Consider the following 21,202-nt stretch of genomic DNA (forward strand, 5'->3'; position numbering starts at 1 on the left):
TTCCATAGTATTTTTGTATGTTACAAAGTATTAGATTCCTTTGATTTTTTTGAACTAAAGATGTAAGCATGAATGGATGTTGTCTTAACTTTGTGCTATACAAAACCAGGCAGCAGACCTGATGTTTCCCACAGACCATGAACTGCCTACCCTGCAGTAAGGCCTAGGAGACAGGTTCACCTTCCTGACGTAGGAGACTAGGGAGGGGAAGCCAGTAACAGAGTTACACTATCAGTTATTGGTTTGTTTCATAAGAGCCACAGAGAATACATGCAAGTGTTAGTCACTCAGTCGTGTCTGACTCTTCGTGACCCCATGGACTGTAGCTGGCCAGGCTCCACTGTCCATGGGATTCTCCAGGCAAGAATACTGGAGTGTATTTTCCTTCTCCAGGGGAGCTTCTGAAATAGGGATCAAACCCGGGTCTCCTTCATTGCAGGCAGCTTCTTTATTGTCTGAGCTACCAGGGAACCCCCGGAGAATAGACGGTGGGGTAATATAATAATAAATGATTTGAGAGACTTTAAGCAGAGAATACACAGAAGAACTGTACAAGAAAGATCTTCATGTCCCAGATAATCACGATGGTGTGATCACTGACCTAGAGCCAGATATCCTGGAATGTGAAGTCAAGTGGGCCTTAGAAAGAATCACTACGAACAAAGCTAGTGGAGGTGATGGCATTCCAGTTGAGCTCCTTCAAATCCTAAAAGATGATGCTGTGAAAGTGTTGCACTCAGTATGCCAGCAAATTTGGAAAACTCAGCAGTGGCCATAGGACTGGAAAAGGTCAGTTTTCATTCCGATCCCAAAGAAAGGCAATGCCAAAGAATGCTCAAACTACTGCACAATTGCACTCATCTCACATGCTAGTAAAGTAATGCTCAAAATTCTCCAAGCCAGGCTTCAGCAATATGTGAACCATGAACTTCCAGATGTTCAAGCTGGCTTTAGAAAAGGCAGAGGAACCAGAGATCAAATTGCCAACATCCGCTAGATCATGGACAAAGCAAGAGAGTTCCAGAAAAACATCTATTTCTGCTTTATTGACTATGCCAAAGCCTTTGACTGTGTGGATCACAATAAACTGTGGAAAATTCTTCAAGAGATGGGAATACCAGACCACCTGACCTGCCTCTTGAGAAATGTGTATGCAGGTCAGGAAGCAACAGTTAGAACTGGACATGGAACAACAGACTGGTTCCAAATAGGAAAAGGAGTACGTCAAGGCTGTGTATTGTCATCCTGCTTATTTAGCTTCTATGCAGAGTACATCATGAGAAACGCTGGGCTGGAAGAAACACAAGCTGGAATCAAGATTGCTGGGAGAAATATCAATAACCTTAGATATGCAGATAACACCACCCTTATGGCAGAAAGTGAAGAGGAACTAAAACGCCTCTTGATGAAAGCGAAAGAGGAGAGTGAAAAAGTTGGCTTAAAGCTCAACATTCAGAAAACGAAGATCATGGCATCTGGTCCCATCACTTCATGGGAAATAGCTGGGGAAACAGTGGAAACAGTGTCAGACTTTATTTTTTGGGGCTCCAAGATCACTGCAGATGGTGACTGCAACCATGAAATTAAAAGACACTTATTCCTTGGAAGGAAAGTTATTTCCAACCTAGATATTCAAAAGCATATTCAAAAGCAGAGACATTACTTTGCCAACAAAGGTCCGTCTAATCAAGGCTATGGTTTTTCCTGTGGTCATGTGTGGATGTGAGAGTTGGACTGTGAAGAAGGCTCAGCGCCGAAGAATTGATGCTTTTGAAGTGTTGGAGAAGACTCTTGAAGAGTCCCTTGGGCTGCAAGGAGATCCAACCAGTTCATTCTAAAGGAGATCAGCCCTGGGATTTCTTGGGAAGGAATGATGCGAAGCTGAAACTCCAGTATTTTGGCCACCTCATGCGAAGAGTTGACTCATTGGAAAAGACTGATGCTGGGAGGGATTGGGGGCAGGAGGAGAAGGGGACGACAGAGGATGAGATGGCTGGATGGCATCACTGACTCTGTGGACATGAGTCTGAGTGAACTCCGGGAGTTGGTGATGGACAGGGAGGCCTGGTGTGCTGCGATTCATGGGGTCGCAAAGAGTCAGACACGACTGAGCGACTGAACTGAACTGAACTGAAGCAGAGAATAATGGCTTTACCTTTTTATATAGAAATGGGGATGAATTATTTTCTCCTTGCTAGCTAAAGCAGAATACCCGAGGGATTCTATTTTGTTTAACTTTTAAGCAGGAAAGAATAAATAGATTGTATAGTATTCATCTCATTTTTAAATATGAATATATTCTTTAAGATTCTGGTTCTCTGTCTCTCGGTTTTTTTGTTTGTTTGGTTTAGAAGAGAGAAATTCTTCATGGACCCAGAGTGGTGGTAATGCTTATCAAATTTATATTGATAAAAACTATGTGATTACACTTTGTTTTTGATGTTCATCTAAAAGTTTAATCGCAGAACAGACATGGTGTTAGTCTCATTAACATTGCTTTCTCATACTTTGTTCTTCACTTTTTAATTCCCCAAAGGGATGAAAAATCTAGAAAAGTAATTTCTAATATCAATGGTTGCATGTTGTACTTTCACACAGGAATTAATGTTCAGAACAGCTAAAATAAAAAATGTTTTAGAGGCAACATGTGAGCTGCATCTCTATGAAAAACTTAAAGATTTACAGTACAGGTAAGAATACAACTACAAAGTGATTAATTTGTTATACTTTTGACATTTCTTTTGAATATCTAATAGTATTTAATATCATGTTACTGTAGATACAACCTCTACTAATTTAAATTTTTGCTTATAGTTGTCTAGTTGCCTTTTACATATTAGGTGGTGTGTGTGTATAGTGATTTAATGCAACTACATCCAAATATATTTCTTTTCCAAGAGGGATATCATAATAGTAAAATAGAGTATATTAAGTAGAGAATCAACATGAAAAAAAGAATCGTGATTGATCGATTCTTTTATCAAAGTGTCCTATAAATATTTATTAAGTATCTACTGGATTCTAGGAACTGGGACTGTACTCATATAAGTCTTTTGTTTTGTATATAGTTAAATTATACTAGAAATTATCCTTTGACAGCATGTTAGTACTTTTGAAATCCTTGTCCTAAAGGGCATTTTATTCATATGAAATTATACAACAGCTAGTGGTCACAAGAAACTTCTGACTTTTGATTTAAAACGGGCAGATCAGCTACTAAAAAAGAGCTTTGTGTAGAATAGTGACCACTTTTTATTGCATGGTAGAGGAGCCTCTAGATAAAAATATATTGCATACAATTATTTCATAATCCGGAAGTTTTTTCAAGATAAAGTTGACCATCATTTTAGAAGTGTGGATTTCCACAGAAGTTAATTATTTCTTAGGGATTTTTCAGGGCTTGGTGGCTCTGCCTCTGGGTCTTCTCTGCTCTGCTAAGAACAGTAAAGTGGAAATGGTTCAGGGTGTTATGACTTCCCTGAAAACCAGAGAGAATTGAAGCCACTTACATTTTTTGTAGACATTCCTTAGGAAAAAGAAAACCTTAAACCAGTTACATGTTAACTAAGCACTTTGTGCTCAGGGTGAGTGATCCCAAACCCAGTCTTCTCTCCTGCTGTTGAGACATGTCATTAAGATAAGTGACAATATATTGCGCTTGAGAACATGTGGGTTGTTTTCAAATATCTTTTGATATTGATTTCTAACCTAATTCCACATTGACAAGAGAACAGTCTGTATGATTTCAGTACCTTTAGACCATGAAACTTTTGCACTTTGATTTATGTCCTTTGATATGTTTCAATGTCTCCTAGATTATAGCCTATAGAAACTTGAAACGAATTTGTATCCTACTGTTGTGTGAAATTGTATAAATCTTAATTATGTTGAATTGGTTCATGGTGCTTTTCAGTTCTACTATATCCTTCTCCTTTACTATATATTCATTCTATTAATTTTTAAGAGTTTGATATTGAAACTCCAACTAAAAATCTTAATTTGTCTAGTTAAAAAATAATTGTACATTATAGTGGAACTATAAAAAAAATAAGTGACAACAAGTAACACCAACTTAAATTTGATTTGTATTTAGTCTCAACTTTGTGTGTGTGTGTGTGTATGTATCTCCTCCTCCTTGGCACAACTTGTACATTAGTCACAAACGAGATGATGATGTTATAAGAGAAGGAGATAGGTACCATGTTAAACAGTGAGCTTATTGAGATGAATGGACAGATTGAGACACTCTGGGTTTTGTTGACATTTTAATAACTGAATGGGCAAAATATGCTTACAATGATGTTTCATTCATACAGGCTTTCTCTTTGTGAAAAAGCTCTTGCTCAGTACCTGGAAACCAAGCGTTTGGCTTTCCCACGCTTCTATTTCATCTCTTCCACAGACTTACTTGACATTCTCTCAAAGGGAACTCAACCTAAACAGGTAATATTGATTTTGAAAGCCTTATATTGTCCTTTGGTAGCTAAGGAATGTCAGTTTCTCTATCATTGTCTAAATGCTACCTACCATGTCACATGTTCCAAGAGCCGGAAAATATGCAATAAAAATTCTTAATGTAGCAACAGAGAGATGTTGGTGGCAGTGCTAAAGGAACTAGGAAGGAAGACTACCTTATCCTCAGTGAAGGGACACTGTACAAATGTCTAGAAAGGAGAACAAATGTACAAGGCTTGGAGCCCTGCAAGAAGTTAATGGAAGAAACACCAGTTCCAAATCCCCAGAACTGCGGGACAGTACTGGGGCTCCATTGCCTGGTCCGCAGTGTTCTTGGGAAAGACTGGGTCACTGGGAACGAGATCATGGCACGTACCTTCTTTCAGAAACCTTGCCTCTGGGGTAACCCTTATAATTACTAAGCTAGGCTAGGCTTCAGTGCTGTTCAGAAGTGTATTTATATAATTTCAGGCTCATCCTCCACCCTCTAATTTTCTCCTATCCATTCAAAAATAAGGTAGCACCCATGACAGTATGTAAAGCAAATAAAAGAGGCAGTTATCTTTTGTAATCTGAGAGCACAGATCAGAGACAAACTTTGTGCAAATCCCCAAGCTCTCCTTCCCCTAAACATTTAGAGGATATTGCTTTTCATCATATCTGTTCAGTTGTTCAGGATCTTAGAGTTGTTATAACTGACACAGGTAGTTACTCCTGGGCTTGACCGTATGTCACAGAATGTGCTTTACTTTTATAGGTTTGTCTCCATGTTCTTTCTCTAGAAATTTTTATGCCATTTTCTTTGGAATATGTGTCACCTCACTCTACAGTTTCCTGAATTCTGATGTCCTGTGGACACAGCATTTATCTTCATTATTTCTCTCTCATTCATTTGTCTTTTTTTAGTTGGAATATAATTGCTTTACGGTGTTTTAGTTTGTGCTGTACAACAGAGTGAGTCGGCTATAAATACACATATATCCCCTCCCTCTTGGACCTTCCTCCCGCCCCACCCCCAATCCACTCATCTAGGTCATCACAGAGCATTGAGCTGGGCTCCCTGTGCTCTGCAGCAGGTTCCCACTAGCATTTCACGTGTGGTGCTGCATATATGTCAAGCTTAATCTCCTGAGGTCGCACCCTCCCCTTCCCCACCTGTGTCCGCATGGCTGTGCTCTTCATCTGCATCTTTGTTCCTGCCCTGCAGTAGGTTCAATGTACCATTTTTAAAGATTCCACTTACATACATTAATATACAATATATGTCTTTCTCTTTCTTCACTCTGTCTGACAGTCTCTAGGCCCATCCACATATCTACAAATGACTCAGTTCTCTTTCTTTTTCTGAGTAGTATTCCATTGTATGTATGTATCACATCTTCTTTATCCATTCATCTGTTGATGGACATTTAGGTTGCTTCCATGTCTTGGCTACTGTCAACAGTGTTTCATTGTACATTGGGGGGGGTCCATGTATCTTTTTGAATTATGATTGTCTCAGGGTACATGCCCAGGAGTGGGATTGCAGGATTGTATTTTAGTTCTATTTTAGTTTTTAATGTACTAGGGTTTTTCGTAGTTGTTGTACCTGTTTACATCCCCACCAACAGTATAGGAGGGTTGCCTTTTTTCTACACCCTCTCTAGCGTTTATTGTTTGTAAACTTTTTGATGATGGCCATTCTGACCAGGTGAGGTGATACCTTGTTGTAGTTTTGATTTGCAGTTCTCTCAATGATTATGATGTCGAGCATCTTTTCGTGTGCCTCTTTGCCATCTGTATGTCCTTGCAGAAATGTTTATTTAGATCTTCTGCCCATTTTTTGATTGGGTTGTTTGTTTTATTATTGAGCTGCATGAGCTATTTGTATATATTGGAAAAAAAAATCCTTTGTTTGCTTTGTTTTCAAATATTTTCTCCTATTCTTGAGAGTTGTCTTTTTGGCTTGTTTATGGTTTCCTTTTTTCAGAAGCTTTTAAGTTTAACTAGGTTTAAATAAATAGTTTCATTTTTTGTTCATTTCATTTGTCTAGGAGGAGAACCAAGAAAATCTGTGATTTATGTCAAAGAATGTTCTTACTATGTTTTCCTCTAAGAGTTTTATAGTGTCTTGTCTTACACTTAGATCTTTAACCCGTATTGGGTTTATATTTGTGTATGGTGTTAGGTAGTGTTGTAATTTCATTCTCTTAGGCATAGCTGTCCAGGTTTCCCAGCACCACTTACTGGAGAGACTGTTTTTTCCATTGTATGTTCTTGCCACCTTTGTCATAGGTTAGGTGACCATAGGTGGATTTATTTTGGGGCTTTCTACCCTGTACCTCTGATGTCCTAGGGTGATGATATGAGATAAAGGGTGTCATATCCTATTCCAGGTATATGTTCCTGCTGCTGCTGCTGCTAAGTCGCTTCAGTCATGTCCGACTCTGTGCGACCCCATAGACGGCAGCCCACCAGGCTCCCCGTCCCTGGGATTCTCCAGGCAAGAACAGTGGAGTGGGTTGCCATTTCCTTCTCCAATGCATGAAAGTGAAAAGTGAAAGTAAAGTTGCTCAGTCGTGTCCGACTCTTAGTGACCCCATGGACTGCAGGCTCCTCCATCCATGGGATTTTCCAGGCAAGAGTACTGGAGTGGGTGCCATTGCCTTCTCCTAAACACCTGAAAACTTGAAATACTTAGAATTCTGAATTTTAACTCTGTAATTTAGGTGCATAAATCTGTAAGAATATGTTTTTCTTTTATATTCTTTAAGCATAATAAACACATATGTGATGTTTTATTGAACAGTATTACTTACCCAGAATATAGACATGAGACATTTTTATTTTTCTACAATTATTAATCTCAAATGTGCCCTGCTGAATCTCTTTACACTGAGTAGCAGATCCCTTTAACACCTTAGATAGGCACTGTAATGCTCCTATCCCTTTTTCTTGTTAATAATCAAAGAAACTGAAAGCAACTCGGCAAGATCTAGTTTAAAATTCCAAGCTCACCTCTGTGTCAGGACCAGTTTTTTGCATAAAGAACCTGGAGGTGAGATCTTTTATTTCTCCTCCCTGCTGATTTATTTTGGGCAGGAGCGGGGGAAGGGTGTCATCTGTCAGTCATCGCCCTTTCTCAATGCATATTCCTGCTTCTCTGGTCAGCAGTGGCTGTTGACCTTGCCCCTTGATGGCCAGTACCCACATCTGGGTCTCTTGTGGAACAGGAGCAAGTCCTCAGGACAGGGAACTTGCCATGGGTATACACGCAGAGCCAAGTCCATCTCAGTGCTTGTAGGTCTTGGCCTTGGCAGTGTAGTCAGTCATTTGTTACATCTCGTTCCTCCTTTCCACCTAAACAGATGTGTGAAGTAGGGACATGTCACAGATTGACCTGCTGCAGGCGCCCATGGATTCTGTGAGTGGTTCTCCAACCCCACTCACTGGACAAATTAAAGGGCAGAGGTTGGGGAAACAGTCTTCCACCTTGAAGCCCCACGAGGAGTGGGGAAAAGTCAGAGCATCCCCTCTGGGCTGATACTCACGGGTGTGAGGATGGTCGTCTCTCTCGCCCCACCTCCCTGCCGTGCTTTCCCAGAAGGGGTGTGTGGAGGCGGATGATGGTAAGTTGTTGAGATGCGTCTTGTCAAGGGACCAGTTGTCCTAATACCTGTCTGCTCTCTTCAGAACATGTGCGTGCCCAGTGCCTCTCTGTCCTTAACGGAAGTCCTAGGTAAGTGCTAGAGGAGCAGATGACTCAACATACACTTGTCACCCGTTCTGTGTCCTTTCAAATAATCAAAAAGTGCTTTGTGCGTTAGACATGCTTGTTGGCTCACAGATATATGCATCCCTGATGCCAGCTACTGTTTTTCCACATCCTTCCTCAATTATAGGATGAGGTTTTGCTTTTTTTAAAAAATAAACTTAAAAGATGTACCTTTAAAATAATTCTATCTTCACAGTATCACTTCAGTGCTTTAGAGAGTTACCTTTCATATCACTGTGATTAGACAAGTCTTCTTGTCTGCTTCACTCACAGCATTTGAATTGTAAGTTCTAAACCCCTGAACCTCAGGTGCATTTCTCAGTGCTAGTAACACTCTTTAATGTAGGACTAGTAATGCCAGGCATTAAAAAGATCTTAAATTTTAATGTAGCTGAATATTAAAGTCACAGCAGAGGGAGTCTCCAGAATGGCTCACAGCCATGCTAATAAGTACCAGCCGTGGAGCCGTCTATACCATATCAACAAGAGGAGGGCGGATATTTCTGCTTACTAGCTGAATGGGTCTGTCTGACTATGTAGCTCCAGGGTAAATGCAGTTTACAGTTCTCCTGACCTGCCAGCTTTGAAACGATTCGATTTTTGAAACATTTTGAAATTTGAGGTACACTTTTTCAAATTTGCTCAAAATTTGACTTCATTCAGATCTTTTTGTTCCAAGAATTAAACCTTGAACAATTCAATTTCACATCAAATGTCGTCACACTTTTAGGAAAGGATCCTTATTAGGGAAAGGTTTTAGCTGCCCCTGAGGTGCGCATACCATCAGGGAGTGACTTGTTGGGGCAGAGGATTGAAAAAGTGCTAAGGATGAGTTGAGTCATCTTGAGCCACAGTCAGCTTCTTTCCCTACAGTGTTTCTGCAAAGTCAAGGTGTGATCTTCAACTCTTGGTCACTTACCGTGGAAGAGTTAATGCTTATGGCTGTTATGCCAAAAGGCCTAGCCTTCCTGCACTCTCTTTCATTATCAGAATCAGTTTCAGGCCACCAGACACAGCTTGTCCGTCTCTGCCTTTTGTGCTAACATCCTGAATGTGCTCCCTGTAGTGTGACAGACATAACGTGGCAACGGCAGCTTACAGGATAACAATGCAATGGCCCTTTGTGGGCAGATGACTCATGTTGACATCTTATGAATGACTTGAATTCTTCAGATTCCCCTCCTCCACCCACTACACTCAATTTAAGAGTGTTGGTCCGAGTGAGGGTTTCTGCAGTTGATGTGGAATTTGATCAGCCTGAACACATCAGCTAGGGGAGGGCTGATATTACTACATCCTGCATTCTGTAAGCAGAAATGCCCAATTTAAGGTACTTCAGTTGGAATGTCAGAGTGACGACGTCAGTGCATCTAAAATGCCTTCAGTGGTTTTTTAGCTCTCAGTAAGTTTGGTTAAGGTCAGGTTTTAAAGATTTTCTCCTATAATTCATCCTGACTTCCCAGTCTCATAGATTACCTCAAGGACTGAGATTAGGGCTGTGCCATGTAACTTAAGTGGTCAGAAATTTCTGGCGGTTGCTTGTGAACACACAAGCTTAGAGGTGTCCTTGCAGGGTTAATGGACATGGAGTAGTAATTATGCAGTTGCACGTGATTCAGTATTAACATTCTGTGATTCTTCTCCTGCTTAGAAAAACATCCTTTTGTATTTTTCAAGTAAAGCAAGTAGGGTGGTTAAAGTCAGCCTGGGTAACATCAGTTGCCCTGGGGTGCCCTCCCAGGTTATAATACAGTGTCTAAAAATAGCAGACAACCAGTTTTTAGCCACTGGTTCCTTATGACCTGAAAGATCTTTCTGTCCTGGAAGAGTTGGCACGTTTTCTCTTCCTTCATCTTCTATGTGGTGATGAGTGAAAACTTCCCCGTGTTGGAGCTATACTATAGAAAGACACACTTTCTATGTGATCAGCCTCATTTGTGTTGCATGACGGAGGCAGCCATGGACCACATGTGGCTAATGGGCACTTGAAATGTGACAACTGAGAAACTGAATTTTTAACTACAATGTGTTAGAATTGATCTTTGATTCAGTTATTGGAAAACATAAATTTGAAACAACTTGAGTGTGAATCTACTTTCTCAACTGCGTATCTTATGAAACACAGAGACAGATCGAGTATGTCTGATGAAGAATCCAAACTGAGATAAGCTATAAATGCAAAATATGCACCTGGTTTCAAAGACTTGAAGAATGTAAAATATCTCATTGGTACCTCTTCTACTAATTATATATTGAAGGGACAATACTTTGGATATACTAGGTCAATACAGCACATTAGAATTAATTTTGCCTGTTTCTTTTTACCTGTTTTAATGTGACTACCAGAAAGCCACTGCTATGGCAGTTGAGGCCACAATTTTCTAAATGACAAGATCAGGAAATGTACATACTCAGAAATGTTGAATGTTTGCATCAAAAATATCCTTCATGGCATAAGACCAAATCTATGTAAGAAGAAATCTGCCAACTTGTCTTTTGAGAAGTCCCCAAATTGCAGTATGAGGCAGATGGCACTCAACTGATACCCTTAATAGTCTGTCAATATTGGCACTTGGACAGGTGCTTGTGAGAAATGGGCTTAGTATTAGGTAATAAAAAGGACTTCTGGATCTTCAAGGGGCAAATGTCTAAAACCCCGTATCCTCACAAGCACAGTATATTTCTGGATAATGCTTCCACTTGGTTATCTCTGTGATGGAGTGAAGGTGCCTCAGGATCTGAATCTCAGGAATCAGGGTGATGCAGCTCAACAGTCACTAATGGTGAGTCACAGTCTTCTTGACGAGGCTTAGTCCTCCTGAGACAGTCAAGAGAGGGACTTTGCTGGCAGTCCAGTGGTTAGGGCTCCACGCTTCCACTGCAGGGAGCACAGGTTTGATCTGTGGTTAGGGAACTAAGATCCTCCAAGCCACGTGGCACAGCCAAAAATAACATAAAATAAACTAGTATGTCTTAGACAATCAAGAGTAAAAAGGTTGAAGATGCAAGTAGTTAGCCACATGTAAGAGTGAATGAGTTTTAGCTGAGATAAAAAAGATTCCAACTTTTCTATAGGGAGTAGAAGGTTAGAGGGCTCGTAGGTACCTGCAGTGGAGGGAGGTGGTTGTCCTTGAGTTTAGGTTGGGGCTGAGGATGGAATAAAGGAAGAGGCGGGAAAAGAAAATGGGCACAGAAGATGGTCCTGGTTTTGATTGCCTTGCCATTACCTCTACTTACCTTCAGCTGAACAGCAAGGAATGGAAGCTGTTTGTCTAAGTGTAGTTTATTATAGAAATTGCCAGTGAGAATAGCTCCACTTGGTATGCATGCACGCATGCTTAGTCACTTCAGTCATGTCCAACTCTTTGTGATCCCATGGACTGTAGCCCACCAGGCTCCTCTGACCATGGGGTTTCCCAGGCAAGGATACTGAAGTGGATTGCCAGTGTAACTTAGGACTGTGTCACATTTCAAATGGATGCCTTTGTATAAAGGTGGCCTGGTACTCAGATGACTTAGGCATTTATGTGTGTGACAAGAAAATAGACAATCAGTTTTTAAATAAAATCATAAATTATATATCCAGTAGGGATTATCCTTGATTATACTTGCAAAAGGGTTAACATATGGTTAACTACAGGTTATATAACAACATATGTATTTTTTTTTTCATTTTATGTATGTTGCCACTGCTTAGCAGAATTCTGTTGGAGCTCTTTTATTGGAATTCCTTCCACAGCCAGTTTATAAATTACACAACAAAATCAGGGTTATTATAATGCAGGATTAAAATACCACTTAATGTAACAAGATAAAAGATTGTCTTATAAATTTGGGATCCCACTGCTAAAGTCTTAGGCTTTGCTGTGGAATTAAAACGTCTGATCCTGGCTTTTGTTTGCTGTCAGGTTGTTCAGCTCCAACCTAAATTCAGTGGGCAGGGTTTCTGGCTCTAAAACGTTAGCCTTTTTATAAAAATGGAGTGTAATTGCTTTACAATGTTGCATTAGTTTCTACTGTACAGTGAAGTGAATCAGCTGTACATGTACATATACTCCCTCCCTCTTAGACTCTTCTCCCACCCCTCCCCTGTCCCGCCCATCTCGGTCATCACAGAGTGCTGAGCTGGGCTCTCAGGTTGCCACTGTGTGAGTGTGGTGGTGTGTATGTGTCAGTTGTAATCTGCCAGTTTACCCCGCCCTCCCTTTCCCACCTGCATCCACATGTCCATTCTTCGTGTCTGTGTCTCTATTCCTGTCCTGCAAATAGGTTCATCTGCACCATTTCTCCAGATTCTACATACATGCCTTAATATATGATATTTGAGTTTCTTTCTGACTTCACTCTGTAGGCACTTAGGTCCATCCACATTGCTACAAATGACCCAGTTTCATTTCTTTTTATGGCTGCTTAATATTGTGTTGTATATATGTACCGCATCTTCTTTATCCCTTTATCTGTTGGTGGACATTTAGGTTGCTTCCATGTCTTGACTATTGTAAATAGTGTTGCAATGAACACTGGGGATCCATGTATCTATTTGAATTATGTTTTTCTCAGGGTATGTGCCCAGGAGTGGGGTTGCAGAGTTGTATTGTAATTCTCTGTTTAGTTTTTTTTTTTTTTTTTTTTGCCACTGTACCTCCATACTGTAGCTCTTCATAGTGGTCATACCAACTTACATTCCTACCAACAGTGTAGGAGGGTTCCTTTTTCTCTATACCCTCTCCAGCATTTATTGTTTGTAGAATTTTTGATGATGGCCATTTTGACTGGTATAAAATGATAACTCATTATAGTTTTGATTTGCATTTCTCTAATAATTAGCGATACTGAGCATCTTTTTTTCTTTTAATTTTTTTAAATTTTATTTTATTTTTAAACTTTACAATATTGTATTAGTTTTGCCAAATATCGAAATGAATCTGCCACAGGTATACCCACATTCCCCATCCTGAACCCTCCTCCCTCCTCCCTCCCCTCCCCTCCCTCTGGGTCGTCCCAGTGCACCAGCCCCAAGCATCCAGTACCGTGCATCGAACCTGGACTGGCGACTCGTTTCATACATGATATTATACATGTTTCAATGCTATTCTCCCAAATCTCCCCACCCTCTCCCTCTCCCACAGAGTCCATAAGACTGATCTATACATCAGTGTCTCTTTTGCTGTCTCGTACACAGGGTTATTGTTACCATCTTTCTAAATTCCATATATATGTGTTAGTATACTGTATTGGTGTTTTTCTTTCTGGCTTACTTCACTCTGTATAATAAGTTCCAGTTTTATCCATCTCATTAGAACTGATTCAAATGTATTCTTTTTAATGGCTGAGTAATACTCCATTGTGTATATGTACCATGCTTTTTGAACATGTGTCTTCATTGGAAAAATGTCTATTTAGATCTTCTGACCTTTTTTGATTATTTTTTGAACATAAAGCTGCATGAGCTGTTTGTATCTTTTGGAGATTAATCCCTTGTGGGTTACCTTGTTTGCCAACATTTTCTCCCATTCTGTGGGTTCTCTTTTTGTTTGGTTGATGGTTTCCTTTACTGTGCAAAAGTCTTTAAGTTTAATTAGGTCTCATTTGTTTATTTTTGTTTTTATTTTTATTACTCTAGCGGGGTGGATCCAAAAAGATATTGTTGCAATTTATGTCAGGGAGTGTTCTGCCTATGTTTTCCTCTAAGAGTTTTATAGTACTAGCCTTACATTTACATCTTTGATCCATTTTAAGTTTACTTTTGTGTATGGTGTTAGAGAATGTTCTAATTTCATTCTTCTACATGCAACTGTACAGTTTTCGCAGCAGCACTTACTGAAGAGACTGTCTTTTCTCCATTGTGTATTCTTGCCTCGTTTGTCATGGATTAGTTGACCATAGGTGCATGGATTTATCTCTGAACTTCCTATTCGGTTCCATTGCTCTTCATTTCTCTTTTTGTGCCAACACTGTACTGTTCTGATTACTGTAGCTTTGCAGTATAGTCTGAAGTCAAGGGCCTATTTCCCCCAGCTCCATTTTTCTTTCTCAGGATTGCTTTGGCTATTCTGTGTCTTACATGTTTCCATACAAATTAAAAACAAAAGGTTGTTCTGGTTCTGTGAAAAGTACCATTGGTAAATTGATAGGGATTGCATTGAATCTGTAGATTGCCATGGGTAGTACAGTCATTTTGACAACATTGATTCTTCCAATCCAAGAACATGGTATATCTTTCCATCTGTTTGTGTCATCTTTGATTTCTTTCTTCAGTGTCATATAGTTTTCATAGTAGCGGTCTTTTGCCTCTTTAGGTAGGTTTATTTATAGGTATTTTATTCTCTTTGATGTGGTGGTAAAAAAGGGATTGTTACCTTAATTTCTCTTTCTGATATTTTGTTATTAATATATAGGAATACAAGAGATTTCTGTGTATTAATTCCTTTTTTGGCTGCACCATTTGGCTTGCAGGATTTTAGTTCCCCTGCCAGGGTTTGAACCCACACCCTTGGTAGTAAAAGCTGGGAGTCCCCTCTACTGGACCACCACGGGATTCCCTTAATTTTGTATCCTGCACCTTTACTGAATTCGGTGATATATTCTAGTAGTTTTCTGATAGCATCTTTAGGATTTTCTATGTAGAATGTCATGTTTTCTGGCAGTTTTACTTCTTTTCCAGTTTGGATTCCTTTTATTTGTTTATTTTTTTCTTCTCTGACTGCCATAGCTAGGACTTGCAAAACTATGTGGAATAAAAGTGATGACAGTAGACACCTATTCTTATTCCTGATCTTAGAGGGGATGCTTTCAGCTTTTCACTGTTGAGAATGATGTTAGCTGTGAGTTTGTTGTATATGGCCTTTATTATGTAATGTCCATTTTTGAGAGGAGGGACTAGTGACTGACGTGGGCCGTGAGGAGTTTTTTGGGTATAGATGTATTCAGTTTCTTAATTGTCTCAGTGTTTACAAGAGTTTTTTTCACTTTGCTAAAATTTATTAAGCTGTACACACATGATTTTTTTTACTTTTCTCTGTATACACTTATATTTTAAAAGGTTATTTGAAAACTCAGTTTGTGTTGTCAGCACACTTATATACATTTATATACACATGCTAAAAATGTTTAGGAAGAAATACAGAATCAGCATTGATAATATAGTTATATCCAAGTTATATTGATAAATGCAAAATCAAATGGCAGAATAGTATGTATACTATGATTTTAGTTTTGGTAAAAGCAAACCAGGTAATATCTGATACCTAATATTAGCTATAATGGTTTACAAAATTTATAAAAAACTAATATAATCTTTGCTGGGAAAGATTGAGGGCAAGAGGAGAAGGGTGCAACAGAGAATGAGATGGTTGGATGGCATCACTGACTCAATGGACATGAAGTTGAGCAAACTCTGGGAGATAATGAAGGATGGGGAAGTCTGGAATGCTACAGTTCATGGAGTCACAAAGAGTTGAACATAACTTAGCAACTGAACAACAACAAATATAGTTTTTCTGAATTATATAATTGCATGTTCACTACTGAAAGTTTGAAAAATATAGAAGATCAGAATGTTATTAGCGTACTCCTTGATGCTATATTTGAGTGATTATGGTGGGTTTTTTTTAATGTGTTTGTGTAGGTCAGAACATTATATTTAATAAAAATTGAAATATTCTTCTACAACATGATGTTTAATGTCCGTAGAAGTTATCATTGTATGAAAGTGCTATAGCTGATTAAACCTATTCCTAAAAGTTTTTTTTGCATATTTAGACTTCAAACAACGATATGTGTCCATGTACTGTATACTGAGTATTATTAAAAATATAAAACACTCCAACAAACTATTCAACATTTTGGCAGGCTTAAATTTTTGTACATGTAAAAGTAATAGACTCATTTTTCTCTTGTTCCAGAGGATAATATTCACAATAGATAAGACTGCTTACATTTTGGACGTTATATACTTCTCACAAATACTATCATGAGTATTACCATCATTATGAATAAATGAGTTAAGTACTATGTATGTGTGAACTCTGAGGTGTTCACCATGCCAGGAATGACATTAGAACTTTGTGTCTATTTTATCTCTGTTAATCAACAGCAGCATCTTTCATAGATGGGCAAATATGCAATGAAATATAAGCAAAAAGCAATGGGGAAAGCTTTGAGAATGTATGATAGCCATACAGAGAAGTTAGTACATAGCAATACATGGAAACTATGCATAGACACATATGTAGAAGCTACATAATTTCATTTTCTTCCCTTTGTTCTCTAGGTGAACATAGAGTAGACTGTTGATCTGATCATTGTATTAGTTTTCATTTTAAATTAAAATTACTGAGATGAGTAGTTTTTTGTTTTTTTTTTTTTACTTTATTTACAGACAGATAAATGAAAGTTCTTGGCAGTTCTCCTTGTGCAGAAATCTTAAAAATATTAATTTCAGTTATCAAGGATTGATTATATAACTCCATTTCCCCCAATAACATGGTTCACATTTCACATACTATGGTGTGTTCACTATGACTGATCTTGAGAAGCACAAACTTAATTGCTGGTTCCTCAGTCCACAAAAATCACCACATGAATGACAGATGTGCATCTTGACACATGATCAGTAATGTCACACTTTTCAAAGTCTGTCTGTGGTTGGCCATCACACATTTGCTGTTCAGTTCTCACGTAGTCAGCAGAGAACATAGTGTGCTACAAATTTGTCCCCAGAGAAGAACCCACCTGATATTTTATAAAAATACACCAGAGGGATGGTATGGGGAGGGAGGTGGGAGCGGGGGTTCAGGATGGGGAACATGTGTACACCCAAGACAGATGCATGTTGATGTATGGCAAAACCAATACAATATTGTAAAGTAAAAAATAATAATAATTTAAAAAAATAAAAGAAAAAAAATACACCATCAAAAGAGAGAATTAGTGATGAAGTTGGAAGTGTAGCAAAGAAGTGAAAATTGATAATGCTTATTTGGTATCTTCAGTTATAAGATGAGAAGGAGGAGGCAAGTGCTGTTTGAACTACTCCTGATAAGTTTCCTATAAAGAACTAAAACAATTTTTACTTTTTTAGTATTTTCAGTTAGTGTACTAAATATTTATTTACAGTTTATTTCCCTGTACTTCTGTAACCAAGAGTGAGAGGGATTTTAATAATTTTTTTCTCTTTTTTAAATTTTATTTTATTTTTAAACTTTACAATATTGTATTAGTTTTGCCAAACATCAAAATGAATCCACCACAGGTATACCCGTGCTCCCCATCCTGAACCCTCCTCCCTCCTCCCTCCCCATACCATCCCTCTGGGTCGTCCCAGTGCACCAGCCCCAAGCATCCAGTATCGTGCATCGAACCTGGACTGGCGACTCATTTCATACATGATATTATACAGGTTTCAATGCCATTCTCCCAAATCTCCCCACCCTCTCCCTCTCCCACAGAGTCCATAAGACTGATCTATACATCAGTGTCTCTTTTGCTGTCTCGTACACAGGGTTATTGTTACCATCTTTCTAAATTCCATATATATGTGTTAGTATACTGTATTGGTGTTTTTCTTTCTGGCTTACTTCACTCTGTATAATAGGCTCCAGTTTCATCCACCTCATTAGAACTGATTCAAATGAATTCTTTTTAATGGCTGAGTAATACTCCATTGTGTATATGTACCACAGCTTTCTTATCCATTCATCTGCTGATGGGCATCTAGGTTGCTTCCACGTCCTGGCTATTATAAACAGTGCTGCGATGAACATTAGGGTACACGTGTCTCTTTCCCTTCTGGTTTCCTCAGTGTGTATGCCCAGCAGTGGGATTGCTGGATCATAAGGCAGTTCCATTTCCAGTTTTTTAAGGAATCTCCACACTGTTCTCCATAGTGGCTGTACTAGTTTGCATTCCCACCAACAGTGTAAGAGGGTTCCCTTTTCTCCACACCCTCTCCAGCATTTATTGCTTGTAGACTTTTGGATCGCAGCCATTCTGACTGGTGTGAAATGGTACCTCTTTGTGGTTTTGATTTGCATTTCTCTGATAATGAGTGATGTTGAGCATCTTTTCATGTGTTTGTTAGCCATCTGTATGTCTTCTTTGGAGAAATGTCTATTTAGTTCTTTGGCCCATTTTTTGATTGGGTCATTTATTTTTCTGGAGTTGAGCTGTAGGAGTTGCTTGTATATTTTTGAGATTAGTTGTTTGTCAGTTGCTTCATTTGCCATTATTTTCTCCCATTCTGAAGGCTGCCTTTTCACCTTGCTAATAGTTTCCTTTGTTGTGCAGAAGCTTTTAAGTTTAATTAGGTCCCATTTGTTTATTTTTGCTTTTATTTCCAATATTCTGGGAGGTGGGTCATAGAGGATCCTGCTGTGATGTATGTCGGAGAGTGTTTTGCCTATGTTCTCCTCTAGGAGTTTTATAGTTTCTGGTCTTACGTTGAGATCTTTAATCCATTTTGAGTTTATTTTTGTGTATGGTGTTAGAAAGTGTTCTAGTTTCATTCTTTTACAAGTGGGGGATTTTAATATTTTAACAACAAGTTTTCAAGGCCAGAGCACAATTGCATGTTTACCCATTGATTGTAGAGGTTGCACAGTTGTTCTTACAATCCTGCACTACTGTTCTAATCAGGACCTGCCTGAATACCTACACCCCAAAGGGTGGATGCACCTGATTTACTCTAAGTCAGTGAAACAACATTTCAGTTTTTGTCACTAACCTTTTAGAAATCTGTTCAAGATTTGATCAAATTATTGAATTTCATGACTTGAAATGTTCATATCCATTTTGTTTCTTCTTAGGTAAAAAGAGGGAGGCATCAGTTTGTTTTTTTTTTTAATTGTAAAATTAAAGATCTTTCCAAAGACCCAACTAGCCAAAAGGAATTTAAATTTTGTGTTAACAAGTACAAATAAATGGAACTAATTTGAGGGCAACAGCATGCATGTTAGTTAAGAAAATGGTTGTGTTCTCTCAGAAACTCGAAGTGGAGGGCAGAATAAGAAACTATCTAACTTCCAGCATGCCAGGTATAAGTCACAGGAGAACAGCAAGCTGTGGGGTTTGCATGTCCTGATCACCCACTGAATGACTTCAGGATTAGAGGTTCTTGTGAAACGCTTTCCTGGCCAAAGCAGTGATGTGTGAGGGTGTCTGATAGTTGAGGTCTCATTTATCCTGCAGCTTTGCACCTGAATATTATTTAGGCCCATTATGCAGTAGAAGCCATTAAACATCTGTGCACTTGCTGGCCGCTTCAGCTGTGACAGCGAACTGTGAGATGATTGGAGAGACTGTGTGTAAATGTCCTCTGGGTTATGTGCAGGGATGCGGTAACTGTGATAATCCAAGCAGTGATCATCGGCTACCACTCTGTCTACACGGAAAGTGAGAGTCGCAGAAAACTTATCTGTTTTCAACTGGGAAGATTCCTTGTGATATTCTTCGATACTAAAACAGCGAATTCAGCAAAAACATCAAGGCTAAAAGCTTCAGAGATTAAATCACCCTTGAGTTCCTTCCCAATATTGATAGTGGTCTTGTCATGTGGGAAATTTAGGCAGGTTGCCGTTGTTCCTAGGAGCTGCTGCTGGGATAGTTATCAAGTCTGGTTACACTGTATTTCATGAAAATGTCATTACAGAGATGGCTGTAATGCTATGTGCTAGGAAACGTTCTGTGGCTTGAAACCATCTTCTGGTTTTTATTTATTTTTTATTATTTTTATTGAGATGAAATTGAGACAACACAAAATTGGGCATTTTAAAGTGTATGATTCATTGGCATTTTGTACATTCACAGTGTTGTGCATCTGTTACCTCTGCCTATTCCAAATTATTTTATTACCCTGATATAAAGCCCCACACCCATCAAGGAGTCACTACACTCCCTTGCCTGCTCCTCCCGGCCGCCTCCTAATAGCATGACGTTTTCGACAAGCTTCATCCATGTTGTACATGCACCAGCACTTCATTCCTTCCGATGCCTGAGCGGTATTCCATTGCATGGATATGCCCAGTGTGTCTGTCGTCCGTCAGTGGACACCTGGGTCTGTTCCACCTTTTGTGAGTAATACTGCTATGAGTATTTTTGTACAGGTATTTTGAGTACTTGTTTTCTGTAGTTTGGGGTATATACCTAGTAATGAAATTTCTGAGTCTTATGGCAAGTCTGTGTTAACCTTTTCTTTATTCTTTTTCTAATTTTATGTATTCATTTTTGTGCTGGAACTTCATTGCTGAATGTGGGCTTTCTCTAGCAGAGGCAAGTGGGGCTTGCTCTCTAGTTGCCGTACATGGGCTGCTTCTTGCGGTGGCTTCTCTTGTGGAGCATGGGCTCAGTCATTGTGGCTCATGGATCCAGTTGCTCTGCAGCCTGTGGGATCTTCCTAGACCAGAAATGGAATCCGTGTCCTCTGCTTTGGCAGACAGCTGCTTAAACACTGGACCACCAGGGAAATCCTTATGTTAACTTTTTGAGGATTCACCAAACTGTTCTCCTTTGCAGCTTTTAGTTGTGCCACATATAAGGAGGGAATACTTGTTCCCACTCCTGATACTTCCCGTGGTTCACGCTGCCCTTTATTCGGTCTACCCCAGAGGAGGTAGAGTGGCTTGCCTGACTGAGAGCCTGCAGAACACGTGTCTTCCTCCCCTTTCCTCCTCGCCAGCCCTTGTAGGTGGAGAGGCCGGTCCCAGTCTGTTCTGATACGACCAGATGGAGAAGGCTTACTGGTTCTAATGTTCTATATGGAGGCCAATTGGGCTTTCATCTCTGAACTGACCTCTAGCAGAACAAATGCAGATCTTTGTTTTTTAACTTGGTTTGTTTTATATTTCAAGTAGTCTGGACCTATGCAGGGTTCAGTATGTTATATTATTGGGGATTCTTTTGGGAATCCCACAACTTAGGATCTAAAAGGTTATGAGGCCAGAAGAATTTGAACTTTGTAAATGTGGCCTGGATTTGCAGGTTTAAGATCTAACTGCC

At 39.2% G+C, this 21,202-nt stretch overlaps 1 protein-coding gene across 1 annotated transcript in view; it reads left to right on the forward strand.

The window, feature by feature from the left end:
* The window catches only part of DNAH11 (dynein axonemal heavy chain 11), a 369,205-nt gene that overhangs the window by 82,497 nt on the left and 265,506 nt on the right, over positions 1 to 21,202 (forward strand). Inside the window, 2 exon segments of the mRNA XM_059885820.1 lie at positions 2,599 to 2,690; positions 4,317 to 4,443. Coding sequence (XP_059741803.1) covers positions 2,599 to 2,690; positions 4,317 to 4,443 — 219 coding nt within the window.

This window comes from Bos taurus, chromosome 4 (assembly GCF_002263795.3).
Source record: "Bos taurus isolate L1 Dominette 01449 registration number 42190680 breed Hereford chromosome 4, ARS-UCD2.0, whole genome shotgun sequence".
Lineage (NCBI taxonomy): Eukaryota > Metazoa > Chordata > Mammalia > Artiodactyla > Bovidae > Bos > Bos taurus.